Source organism: Lissotriton vulgaris, chromosome 4_1 (assembly GCF_964263255.1).
Source record: "Lissotriton vulgaris chromosome 4_1, aLisVul1.2, whole genome shotgun sequence".
Classification (NCBI taxonomy): Eukaryota; Metazoa; Chordata; class Amphibia; order Caudata; family Salamandridae; genus Lissotriton; species Lissotriton vulgaris.
In genome coordinates, this window is record NC_141691.1 from 1,555,139,032 (window position 1) to 1,555,152,175 (window position 13,144).

The 13,144-nt window shown below is 41.5% G+C and overlaps 1 protein-coding gene across 7 annotated transcripts in view; it reads right to left on the reverse strand.

Annotated features, from left to right (window-relative positions):
• Positions 1 to 13,144, reverse strand: part of ASPH (aspartate beta-hydroxylase) — a 584,233-nt gene that overhangs the window by 161,693 nt on the left and 409,396 nt on the right. For all 7 annotated transcript variants that reach the window (XM_086965790.1, XM_086965792.1, XM_086965789.1 and 4 more), the window contains 2 exons: positions 11,373 to 11,458; positions 5,264 to 5,350 (listed from right to left, as the gene is read on the reverse strand). In XM_086965790.1, the coding sequence (XP_086821916.1) occupies positions 5,264 to 5,350; positions 11,373 to 11,458 (173 nt within the window). The remainder of the gene's footprint in view (positions 1 to 5,263; positions 5,351 to 11,372; positions 11,459 to 13,144) is intronic.

Below are 13,144 nucleotides of genomic sequence, written 5' to 3' on the forward strand. Positions count from 1 at the left end.
AAACAATATACACCAAATGTAAATGCTTTTTTTGCATATATTAATCATGCGGTATGACTGGGTTTATTGCAGAACAGATGGCTGCTCTAGCACAGCTGGTGATGTCACTGCTAGTGCTGCCCTGTAATTAGTAGGTCCAGGGATGGCGACGGCATCGGCATCCACTGCTCCGCTTGCTGTGACCCTGCCTGCTACAACACAGGCATTGTCCCCAGCCTTAATGCTGCCAATGCTGGTAAGTATGGCTGTGGTGCCTACTGGACTCACGCATGCTTAGCAATTACCATGCTGCAGTGCAGCGCACAGATTCTACAGGTGACCCAATGGCGCACAAAAGTTGTGTTGGTCCACAGCCGCATTGAGCACATTGAGAATAGCAGCAATGCAGGGCTGCAGGAAATGCCTCTCTGGCTATGCAGCTCTGGCTACGCAGCAAGTGGAAAGTCCACCCTTACTTTCGTTTATTCTTCCTCAAGAGCCCTCACTCCCAAGTTCAAAATGTGCTCTTGCAGCTTCCTTGCCTCAACTCCATCATGAGCCAGCCACCAGCTACAATTATCCAATGGGAGGCTTAGGCTCAGCAGTGGCAGGGTGCAGCAGACTCAGGGAATAGAATGCAAGCCATAGTTTGTTGATGACTTCTTGGATTTGTGATCGGCGTGATGACATCATTACTAACGTGGGGATACACAATCATGCCTGCCTGGACAGGCGTATGCTGGGCTGTCTATGAACATTTACCAGCTAGTCACCATGCAATGCATTTTATTCTTTTTATTTTGAATTTGAACAATTAATATTGAGACCACCAACTGCAGGGTCAGAAATTGTAGCCCCGGCCCTGTGAAAGAAGTGCCGGTGCTGAGCACCTGCTCAAATCAAGCACTAGCTATGCGCTTAACAAATGCTGTTAATAATAATAATGTTAAAACGTCCGTATATTTGTAAAAATGGCGATACTTAACTTCTAATATGTAATTATACATTTACAATGTTTTCCTTTGCCTCCCTGTAAAGAGCTCTAATGTCCTTTAAGGCTGATTGGAGCTAAAATAAACAAATAAATACAATTATGGATATGACCTTCTACTTCACTACTAAATTGAAGTTCCAGGTCGGCTCTCACAGCAGCTATGCCATCACATTCACTTTAATGTAATATATCTAAAAAAAAAAAGCATTCGTAAGTTGTTTGCACAACATTCTGAGATAAGTGACAGTAATCTATACAAAAAAAATATCCAGCTTTATCTTGCCCATTCGCTTTTATTACAGAGAAACAGTTTAGAACATATTATTCTAAAATAACTCCTAGTATACAAACATGTTGAAAAGAATGGTGTATAACTTGCAAATCACAGGTTCTGATCCAGACTGACCGACATAGAATTTAATCATTAGAACATTGAAAAAAGAGAACAGTTGATTGGGGCAGTGCTCACTTTGTGCCGGTGGTTGCAGTTGGTGGGCACTGGAACTGATTTTATATCATCAAACTTTGACTCAATCATGAGGCAGAAAGGAGACAAGTGAGATGGAAAGCTTCAGAGCATGTGCAAAAGTCTTGCTAAGCAAACAGACAAGTTTTGCACGAGCAGAAAAACCTTGAAAAATATACCATTTGAGATTGTAAAGCGTACACTCTGTAATGTGTAACATTCGCAGCTTGCAGGTTGAAACCACATGAGGCATTGATCCTCTGATTATAAATAACTAATACGAGTGTCGTCAGAATACATTACTTTTTTTGCACCTTCGACAACAGACAAATTATTAGCAGTGACAAAGAGGCGGACGAAGACCGCTTCTATTTGGTGTAAGTAGCTGGCGACCACAGGAGAGATTGAGTAAGGGTCATAGACCCAACATTTTATCTTTGCCCTCCTCGAATATGCCACAACCTAGCATGTTAGACTTATAAAAACAAAAAACACCCTATGTTTGCCTGGAAGAAGCACCAAGAGCAGCTTGGAATTTAGCAAAGAATACGCAGCTTTAATTATACAAAAGCATGATTTCACGGTGAGAAGCAGTAAGTCTTTTCTTTTGCTTATATCTATTGAGTTTTAGTATGGCTTTGGTCTCAGAGGAGTTGTCAGTGGTACCTAGCACTCTTAACTCACTGGTTAAAAGGGATCCTTAGGGGATAATAGTTGTAATCCTGGCAGGGAACCCAACACAAAGGGCAAGGATGTCACAAAACTGGAGGCTAAGAAATGCAAAGACAGGGAGACAGGCCTTCTGCATCTTTGCACTGAGTGTCTGCAACAATAACTGCAGTGACCACAGGACTACTCCCACCGCCCGGCAAGCCAGAAACTAAGGAAAGATCTTTTCAGTGAATACTGCCACCCTACAGACAGAAGGCCACTTTCGCCTGACTTACTGGACTTATTTTTGGGGACATACGCTTATTATCCTCATCAGGCTCTGACCCAGAGGAAGACAGAGAAAAGCACAAAAGGAGAAAAGAAAGAGCAAGACAGAAAAACAGTTGCTAAGACTGCAAGGATGAAACATAACTTACAAGTGTGAGCTAAAGAGGCAAGAGGCAGGGAGAGGCTTGTGGTGGACGGAAAGGGCATGAGGTTGTATCAAGACGAGCAGTTGTGGTAATCGGACCCCTGCTTAGGTCTCGCCTAAGCAGCGCGCATGCGCTGCATAGGGAAAAGACCTTTAGCAATCGCTTTGGTTTTTGTCCCAAAAAACATGCATGCGTTCTGTTAGCGTGCACATTTGACGATTCCCTTGCAGGAGCAAGCTTGACACCTGGTTCGTTACCGCAAGGGAAATGCTTTGTGTGGTGTCGGCCGCACTCCCCTCAACCCTCCCACTTTTGGCATGCGCTCTTGTTTTTAACAGCGCTGGCTGCATACTTCCGTGTACAACTTTCGGCCCCTCAATCTTTTGCAAATGAAGCACTGACTCCTTAACTCTAGCCACTCTTCAGCACCATACTGCTCGCTCCCTCGTGGATTATAAACACCTCTACATACACATATATTTCATTACTATGAAATAAGGTATAGCTAGTTTATCCTTCTATGTTAATTAGGAAGGTTGGGTGAGTAGTACAGAGCATAAATACTGTTTACAATTAGTATTTTATCAAATAAATACGTCACTTCAGATTCCAAGAAATTAATGTACACCCGGAAGAGAGTGGTAGTCTGCTGCAATAAAATTGCTGAATTAATCTATTTCTGGGCCGAATAAAGGCGTTAGGGTTCATGTTAGGTTTTATCCCCTTTTATGGTGCTATGGACATTCATAGCATCTAATCTCTTGAAAAGATAATCATTTTTTGAATGTTATGCAAAAATTGTTTAATGTCCACTAGTGAGATAAAGATTAAATACTGCCTATTGACATTGTTCTTCTAAGTGAGTGCCAACTTAAAGTAGCTTTTGTTTTGTTGTTAGTGCACTATATGCAACACAATGATTGCGGTACTGACCCTATACTTCAGAAGAAAAACATTGTCATGTAGATCATTGAATGAACGGAAGCGTTGGGCTACAAAACAGTGTTTAAAGACTAGCAAATGGTGGTAAGGTGATGTACCAATTTACACTTTTTTTTATAGATCTTGGGAATTCTGCCCATTCAAAAAGAGATTTATATTTAAGAGGAATATTTTGCAGGGGCATAGCGGCAAAGCTTCAGGGAGGGGGTCTTTGGGGATGCACTCTCTCCCCCTCCCCCCAATGCGTCCTTGGCTTGGTAGTTGGGTCTGGGAGCACTGAATCAGGTCTGCTATATTTGTATTGTTTCTTTCTCCTGAGCCACCAACAACAAAAGATGAAACAGTGACCTTTTATGTAAAACAGAAGAGAGAGACCGAGATACACTTCTGTGCTGAATTTCAAAATGTGAAACTAAATAACCTGGAATCATTACCAGCTTCTATGCTTGTCCAAATTGTGTGAATCTAGTCAAACATTTTAATTCATAGAGGCTCTTTTTTCTTTAATATTACAATAAGAGCACTTTTGGATAATTGAGTTCAGGATGTGTGCTGTACCAGCACATCTTATATTTGACATAACAGACTACAATATTTTTCCACCTATAATAAGAATCTAGGCCTCATTTTTGGTTTACATGACTACTGACCTTCATCTTAGTCCACTAATGGCGCTGTTGGAGCACCTGCCTTCATGCACGGATTTGACCACCATTAATGCTTCTTGTAGCAGAGACAAAGAAGAGTGCATAAAGTCAAAATAGATTCAAAATACAAGATCCCAGGGCAGGGCCGCAGGGTCATTGTGTTGAACATGACCATAATCATGAGTTTTCTATGGAAACTAACAGGCCCAAGTGGAATGGGCAGGCAGCAAAGCTTCTGGGCAGGGGGTGGGGGCACATATGGGTGGTGACATTCCCCAAGCAAATTATTGGTTTGGGGGTTGGTCTGGGGGGTCGTGAGACAGGTCTCCTATGTCTGTGTCTGGTTTCCTTGTTGTTCTCATTTCCCTAAGATGATCTTGTTGCGTTTTTGGAGTGAAACGTACATATTTATAGTGACTGGTTTACCAAAAAAAGTAGTAAGTCTGCACCCTCTGAAGTACTCCTTGAATGGATGCAGAGTTACTACTTTTTCACAAACATTGGCAGTAGTAGGCTTAAATTCTGCACCTGTCTCAGGTTTCAAACAGACTACTGGTGATCAATCAACCAAAAGGAGAGTGGATGAAACCTTGTAAATAGTGTAAGGAGTGGCAAACGCTCGAAGTAGCATTCCAACCCATCTGTTTCCCCCCGCTGTGCAACTGTAGACATAGGACGACCCAATGCAAATCACTACTGACCCTGCTCCTCATGGAAACAGTCCATCCAGAACCTTGGTCATCTAAGCCTCCACGCACTGCATTTTTGGGGGATTGAAACTTGGGATTCACACCCCCTGAATTTTGTCCCCTGAAGAAGGCTACGTGAAATCAATGTAAGTCAAAACAACTGTGCTGCCAGCGGTACCAGCAATGATTCTCTTCTACAAAGGACTAGTGAGATCAATTTCTTCAAACTATGTTTCTAGTAACCAATCAGGAAATTAAGAAATATCCTAGTGTATGCTTTTAAATGATGTCAAAGAACAGACGGAGTTAAATGTTGTATTTGGATTCTGGTTGGTGCTAGTCAACATCCTGAGGGTGGTACGTGCATAAAAGTGACCAACGCTGCATCTTACTTCAGAATGAAGCGATCATAAACCCACATAAGTACAACAGACAGTTTGACACTTTAAAGCGTCCTGTACCTGAGCTTTGCCGTATCTGGCTCGTGGACTCTGTGGGTATTTTTTCACTAATTGCTCAAATGCTTTCACTGCGTCATCGGTTTTACCCTGTTAAAAAAGAAACAAAATATCAATCTCTTTCTAGCCTAGGTGTACATGTTCATTTTTAATGAGAACAATGCCATGTCACTCATAGCCACAGAGGTGTAAACAACAAACAGCATATTTAGCCCATAAAGATTTCAATGCCAGGCATTCCTCAAAAAGGAAAAAAATGAACCAGTACCTTTCCTACTTGGAGGAAAGACTTGCGGTCTGTAGGATATCAGAACAAGTAAGACCCAGAGCACATAAAACACTTAGAAAATGGGGATAAAACCGTATCAACCAAATAAACTGTAGCTTATTTTTCAAACTGAGCATAAAACCCCGAACAACATGCGATTTTGCTGTTGTTAAGCAGTGATCATCTCTCACCTGACTGTTTTATTTTGCATCGATCATACCTTTATTCGGTGAACTCATATTTTAGGTTGATTGCTTTCAGTACTATTTGACTAAAGCTAAATTATGAGTTAGCCTAGCAAAGCTCTGCGAGATTACTCAGCGAGTTAAACACTGGCTGATGACATCCAAGGGGCGGTAGAAGCTCCAATCCTGGTTAGGTGTGTGTAGTGGGCTGGTCCCACGTGTTCAGGTGATATAGAAGACGTAGCTGAGTTGAGTTTGCTGTGATTTATTAAGTCCATAAGTAGAAGTTACAGCAAGCCCCACCAGGAGCAGCCAGCTAGCTGCTCAGCCCATCTTCCAACTGACAACACTCACACACAGGCACCCAAGCATTCCACTCATGTCACTCACGTCAACATTCTACATGGAACACTCACACTGGCTGAGCAGCTATTGACAAGGTGTAAGGGAACATTACAGCATAACATGTGAATACTACAGGCAGCTCATCTTTCCATCCTGCCGAAGTCGGTATATTGGATAATAGCATCTGTGTTAAAAGTGGCAAACGTGTGGCATACCGCAGCACCGTGTACAAATAAGTTATTCTCAATCTTATTAATAACTGATCATCTCGGTCATATTGCTGTTTTATTTAAAATAATTTCAGAGCTAAACATACCAAAACGGATTCTAAAAGACTTGAAGGACCAAGTTTCAGTTAGAGTTTTCCCAAACGTTCAGTCATCAAATAAAACCAGCTCAGGACAGGCAAAGAAAACATGTCAATTTCACCAATTTCACACTTTACCAATTTTTTGTGAAAGCCAAACTTATTGGCTTCGTCAACAACTCTTTAGATTAACAAGCAGGCAGGCTGGTGACCAACATCGAAACTGACATAACACAATATGTATTGCCTGAAACCATCTGCATTTTACGTTTATAATAATTCGACAGTTTCTTGCACACAAGAGGATGATGGAAATGTAATATTACAAGAAGGGATGGGGTAAAAAGGGAACCAGTTGAGAAAAGAGGCAGGAAATTCCTTCTGGCGGAGAAGGGATACGAGTTTGGAAGAGAAGAGTAAATTAGGGCCAAGACTGGAAATCACATACAATGTACGAGTCAGCATTTCTGCAAATGTCTTTAAATAATTCCTTCCAGCTTAGGGTTTGGGAATTAAAAAATAAATACGAAAAAATAAATATGGATTTAAAAAATGAAAGGAGTGTAGAATAGACCAACCTGTTCAATCAGTCAGGTTCAACTGGGAAGGTGCTGGCTCCCTTAAACTTTCTGGGCCTTAGAAATTCTGGGAGACCCCTCCTCCCTTAAACCACCGCAGCCTATACACCTCGCAATCTCTCAATTCCGGAATGGGTGCACTCTAGACTTTCTTCAATCGGGATTTGAGTAGTAATTCAGCCAGAAGCTAGTATTCGTCTTTAGACACTCTTCCAGCTGATACACCATTGCCCCTTCCCCTCACATTCATCTTAAGTAAATGTTGAGTCTTTTGGCTGCATTACTTTCTTTTCCTGCAGACGCTAAGGCAACCATGTCTCTCTATAGTTCTCTGATGGAAGTCCTTTATACTCTGGTCCAGGATATCCTGCATTCTCCCTTCACGTTTCGCAATAAGGTCTATTTGATGGTGACTGTGGTTCCTTTTGTAGCCAGGATTATGCTCAGTTTCTGTACAGGTCTTTTCTGGTTGTCAAGGGGTGAGCTCTACTGGCCTCTCGGTCTTCGCTGCTACCACAACTAGCGCTTTGTCTAAAGTGGCCTCTGTCTGGCGTGCACCAGGTGGTTTCATATTTGGTAGCGGCATGTGCACGTCATGAATGTCAGTGGAAAAAGACATCCTCTGAAGTAGCACTTCAATAAAAGGGAGCCAGTCTTGGGGGGCGACTGTGTGTCTAGTTCTCTTCTTAGGACTTGTTGTGAATCTCTGGGATGCTTTTGAAAGTTAGGACCCTTAATGGGCCATATGACTTATTGTAAGTGAGGTAGATCTACAGCATTCTATGCAGCGCAGTGCATGAATATTCTCCTTGCAACTAATTTAATCCAAACCATAGGCACTCAAAAGATCAAACAGCAAATGCTTGTGAGGATTTTATGAAGGTGGTTTAGAAAAGAAAATGCCATGAAACTGTCAAGTTCACTTCTTCAGATTGCCACCCTCGGCTTCTCCTCTTACCCTCACTGTAACATCCTCCTCTTCTGTGCAGTCCTTACCTTCAGCATTCATCTTGCACCCTCAGGAGATAGACTTAGTCGTTAATTGTGCCTAATGCATCACAACTCCACCGACTGTGGTCCACAATATCACCATTTTGGGCTTGAGTGCCACAGAAATTTGAACTCACAATTCATCTAAATGTTCTCCGTTTTTGATTAATAGTACTCGAAAAACGTTGCGCTTGCAGTGATCTAATGTGTGTCACACCATAGAACCTTCCTGTTTCTCCCTAATACTCCAGCAGGAAACAGCATGGTTGGCCATAGGCAAGTGAAAGGGGACAGCCAATGCCACATTTACCTGACCAGGCCATGGCTTGTGGGCACTTGAATGACAGTCGGTGCGGCTTTACAACACTGTGCCAAAAGCAGTCTCTGTCTCCTTGCAGAATGAGTCTGATGTGTTGAAAAGAACAATTTATTGGCCTTCAGGAATGTTCTTTCTGAAGGATACTCTAACTACAGATTCCTAACCTTTTTAGAATATCCCCTGGTGCCAGACTGGATCCTGAAGATATTTCTGTTTAGCCCCTGTGTTCCTAGGTCGACCCAGTTCGATTCCAGAAGGAGAACTGGAGTCACATTATAAAAGTCAACCAAGTACGCTTACCTTAGTTTGTTACTTGAACTGTGCCTTAAGACGCAAAGGTCAAAAAACAATTATCTGTGCTAGTGTGCAGAACACTAATTTGGCACCTTTTTAGCCTTAAAAGAGGCCTGTCAATGGATTGGGGGAGAGGGGTATTCAAGGTGGCAGTGAGAAAACTGCTGTTAAGAATATCACCACAAAGAGCATTACTGAAGGTAAGTAATGGAGACTTCTAACCACAGATTCCTTATCCTTAGAATACATTTGAAAGAGTAACTCCGAAGGTGGTGGGTCTATCGAATGACTGAGGTCAAAAAGTTTTGCAGTACAGAACAGCAAAAATTAGCTTTTCATAGGACTCGGCTGTGAAGGCAGGAATGTTTCGTGAATGTGAGCACTGACGCCCAGTTTGCAACCAGACAAATATCTAGGACGGGCCCCTTGCATGCCAATGAAGTGATAGTAGCCTTGACACTGGTGGAATGGGCCCTCTATCCTTCTGGAGGCTTCTTATTTGGCAACGTGTAGCAGATTGTAATGCCTAGGACTATCCACCTGGACAAAGTCCTGTTTCTGCATTGTGTTGCCATTCCTTGCCCCAGATTTACCCACAAAAAAGCCAACTGTCCACCTGATGATCTTTGGAACGATCGATGTTAAAACTCAGCTGTCTTTTAGGGTCCAAACAATGGAGTCCCTCCTCCAATTTCAAGGGGGGAGGAGGGGAAAAGAATGTCTGAAGTGTTATGGATGTGAAAAAAAAGAGCCATAACCTATGTTAGAAAGGCTGCTCTACTCCTCAGCACCAATTTGTCCTGAAAGAAGGTCATGTAAGTTGGCTGGACTGAACGAGACTGAAGCTCACCAACACAACGAGATGAAGTCCTCACAATAAGATAGGCTGTTTTTAGGGTCAGGAGATGTAGAGGACAGCTGTGCAACAGCTCAAAAAAGATACACATACGCCTTGCTGCTGCAACAGAAGATCCTCCCAAAGTGTCAACCTGATTGGAGGACATCTGCTCATGCCCAAAGGTTTTGAGGACCACACTCTCTTGGCCCAATCTGAAGCCTCTAGGATGAACTGGGCCAGGACATTCTTGATCTTCTTCAGAACTCAGGGCAGGGAAGGCATATAAGAGTCCTGGGCTCTACTCCAGGCGGAATGTGTCTCTGAGAGAGAGCCTTCTTAAGAATGCCAGCAGGCAAAAGTACTGCCATTGAGCATTCTCATAAGTGGTGAAGAGATTGTGACAGGGTCTTCACCATTGCAGGAAGATGCCCTCCACCACCTCTGGGTGTTACTGCCATTCGCAATACGCTAGGCGTTGCCGGTTGAGTTAGTCTATCCTGCCATTTAAAGATCCTGCCAGGAGGTACATGATTAGGGAAATGCCCAGACTACTCAGCCAATTACAGAATTGCAGAGCCTCTTTTCAGAGGACTCAGGACTCCACCCCACTTGTTGCTATACCACATTGCTGGGAGGTAGAAAGGCTGCAATTCAAAGGGAAGGGCCTGCACCTTCAACAGGTTGACGTGAAGGCGGGTTTCTGCTGAAGACCAGAGTCCACTGATCTTTCCTAGATGACCTCCATATCCCAGCAGTGATACATATGTTACCACCATCAGCTTTGAGCAGGATTAGGAGAGGATAGTGCCACTGGTCCAACTGCAGTTGAGCTGCCACCCCTGCAGATCTTATGCAGTCTTCTCCAACACCTGTACAGAATGTGGCAAGTTTGCTTAGAACTAGGCTCACTGACACTTCTCCCTGATCTAGGGCAGATAGAACCCGGGCCAGCAGGGGCATCTTGAATTTGTCCTCCGTGATTGACATTTCTCATAGATTCTTTAAGTAGGCAAATCATCTAATTAAAAGAGGAATCATTCCGAATCTTAAGCAAAAACGTGCATAATAGTTGCACACCTGCAATTTGTAATACTACGAGGTATGGCATTTTGTGGATGTGTTATTGCCACACTGTTTCGATTTGCACACCTCATGAGTGATAACAAGCTAACTTCTCACCCTTTCCTAGATGTGCACACTTAGAATGTGGGGGTGTATGAACGAAGCAATTACACCAGGTATAATCATATGAAATTATCGAGGGCAAACTGCACGTGGGGTAATTAATACAAAACTTTCAACTCTGAACTGGGCTCAAACTGGAGCTTGCCTCCTATTCAGGATTTTTGCTAAGATAAAAAAAAAGGCCTAACGTATTTAGTGAAAAGTGCAAAGCAACCGGCCCATAAATTATATCACTTGCAAGCAACACAGTGATAAGAGGGAGAAATTCCATGATTGGCGGTGGAAGGGGTGACTGGTATGCAAGAGCATACAATATTCTGATCAACATTTATGTAGTAGGTACAGCATGAAAGAATATTAGGAAACATGATAAGGTGAACTGGGACCAGAATACCATATAATTGCTGGACTTGAGCAGTAGATGGTACAGTAATAAATAGGTCATTTTAAAGAAAGGGAAAATTAAAATAAAACCATCATGGGAGTACAATTATTCCTAGCTAAATGGCAAACAAAAACATTTTCCAAGCTATACTGTATCCAGTGGTAAGGAGATGGGCGGGAAGAGTGGAGGTAGAGTTTGATGGTATAGAGGTGTGTGGCGGAAATGCATCAAAAGTGCACAGAAAGCAACACAATTTGCAAGGGAGGGAGAAGATTGGTAAGATGTTGACAGGAAGCTGGAAAACTAGCACAAAAGGTAATTTTGTTCAAATATACCGTCACTCACATATCTGTCAACGATTTACCCAATTTTCCCTTTGAAAAAAAGATAAAAAACGTTATCTAACATCTCCACAAACCTTCTTCCGTAGCTTCTCTGCCACATCCAGCTCCACTTTGATAGATTTATCAAACTTATTTAATACTTTAGGCTTCTTTTTCTTGTCTATGAGAAACAAAGACACACTTTTGCATCAGTCTATTCACATTGTGCCCATTAAAAGACAAAACATAAAGCTGCAGTTCCATTATTTGAATTCATCAGTGGTATTCCTTAGAACTATCAGCTATTTAGAAGTTATAAACAGCTGTGCGTTACACAGATTCTCATATTCTATCAGTGGTGTTCGTTTCAAGACACTCACATATTCACAATTTAAACATATTTCCTGGTGATATGACAAAGTCTTAGAAATGTTATATTTTTGAAAAGGCGTCTGCAGAGAATATTTCAAAGTTGGTAACATAAGGAACTGTTCTGGACAAAAGTGGGTACTAGACTAAGGCAGCACTTTTGTTAAAGTAAAAGTTACTTACCTTTAGTAACGCTATATCTGGTAGAGACACAGTCTAGCCACAGCTTCCTTAACTTAGAATTTCCCCAGGCGTCGGTCTGAATCCAGAGATTTTTCAGCAGTACCTCTGCGCGCCAGGGGACGGCGTCGTAGTGCTCTGAAGCGACATCGACTATGGATATGACGTCAGAGGAGCCATATATTTACCCTCCGGCGTGCGGAAGTCAGTTTTCTACTGTGAAACATTTCAGCGCCAGAACGTGGAGCCACTACTAAAACTGAATGTGGAATCACTGTGCCAAAAAAGATCAAAAATCTTCGAAACAGTAAAATTAAACAACAAATGGTATGAATGTGGTTTGCTTCGTTTTTTAAATATGCATTATATATATATAGCAATTTGCATTGAAGTATGAGTGGATATATAAAAATAAATATATGGATGGATGACTTTAACAATGTATAGTGTCTCACTAAATATAGGGGATAGTGACTAAACTGTGTGAATATCTGTATCACTTTGTCAGTTGTTGTGTAAACTGGTTCTCCAGTTGGTTACTATCTATGTGAAAGTCTATATTAGTTATTGATTAGTTAATTGAATATTTATATGGGAGAGTGATTGTGTGTGTGGTTCGGGGAGGGTGTGTGACTGCCCAAAGATGTGTGAATAGTTGATTCAGTAGATATATGAAGTTAAAACGACATGTTCTAACAGTTGTTTGGGTGAGTGAATATCTTTATGGGTGTGGCGATGAGCAAATATATTTCTCAATGGTACATGTTCAACAAACTAGAAAAATAAAAGGCAGTGTATGTGTCAGTTGTTTTATATAAATAAGTATACATAAGACTCAATGATTGTGTGAGTGACTGTATGGATAACTGTATACTTGTAATAATGATTTTATAATATACTAAATAGGACTTACTATCTAAATGAATAGATGAAGTGGTGTTTGTATAAGTGTGTAGCTAAGTAAGTATGTAAGTATGATCCATTGTTTGCATAAGTGAGTAGGATAACTTCATATGTGAATAGGTTGTGTGCTGGTGTGTAATGTCGATATAGGTGTACAAGTATTTTTGTATATATATATATATATATATATATATATATATATATATATATATATATATATACACTCTCATTCGAAGAAAAACAATTCGTAACATCCTATCCAAGCCCTAAATGGCTAGAGTATGCAAAGCATGAGTATCTAGAGCACATATGCTTTGAACCTATAAAGTGTGTATCATCAGATACTCCTATTGGCCCATCCATTCACCGTATTGTATGAGCAGTGTATACTGCAAAAATGCAGGGACATGTAAAA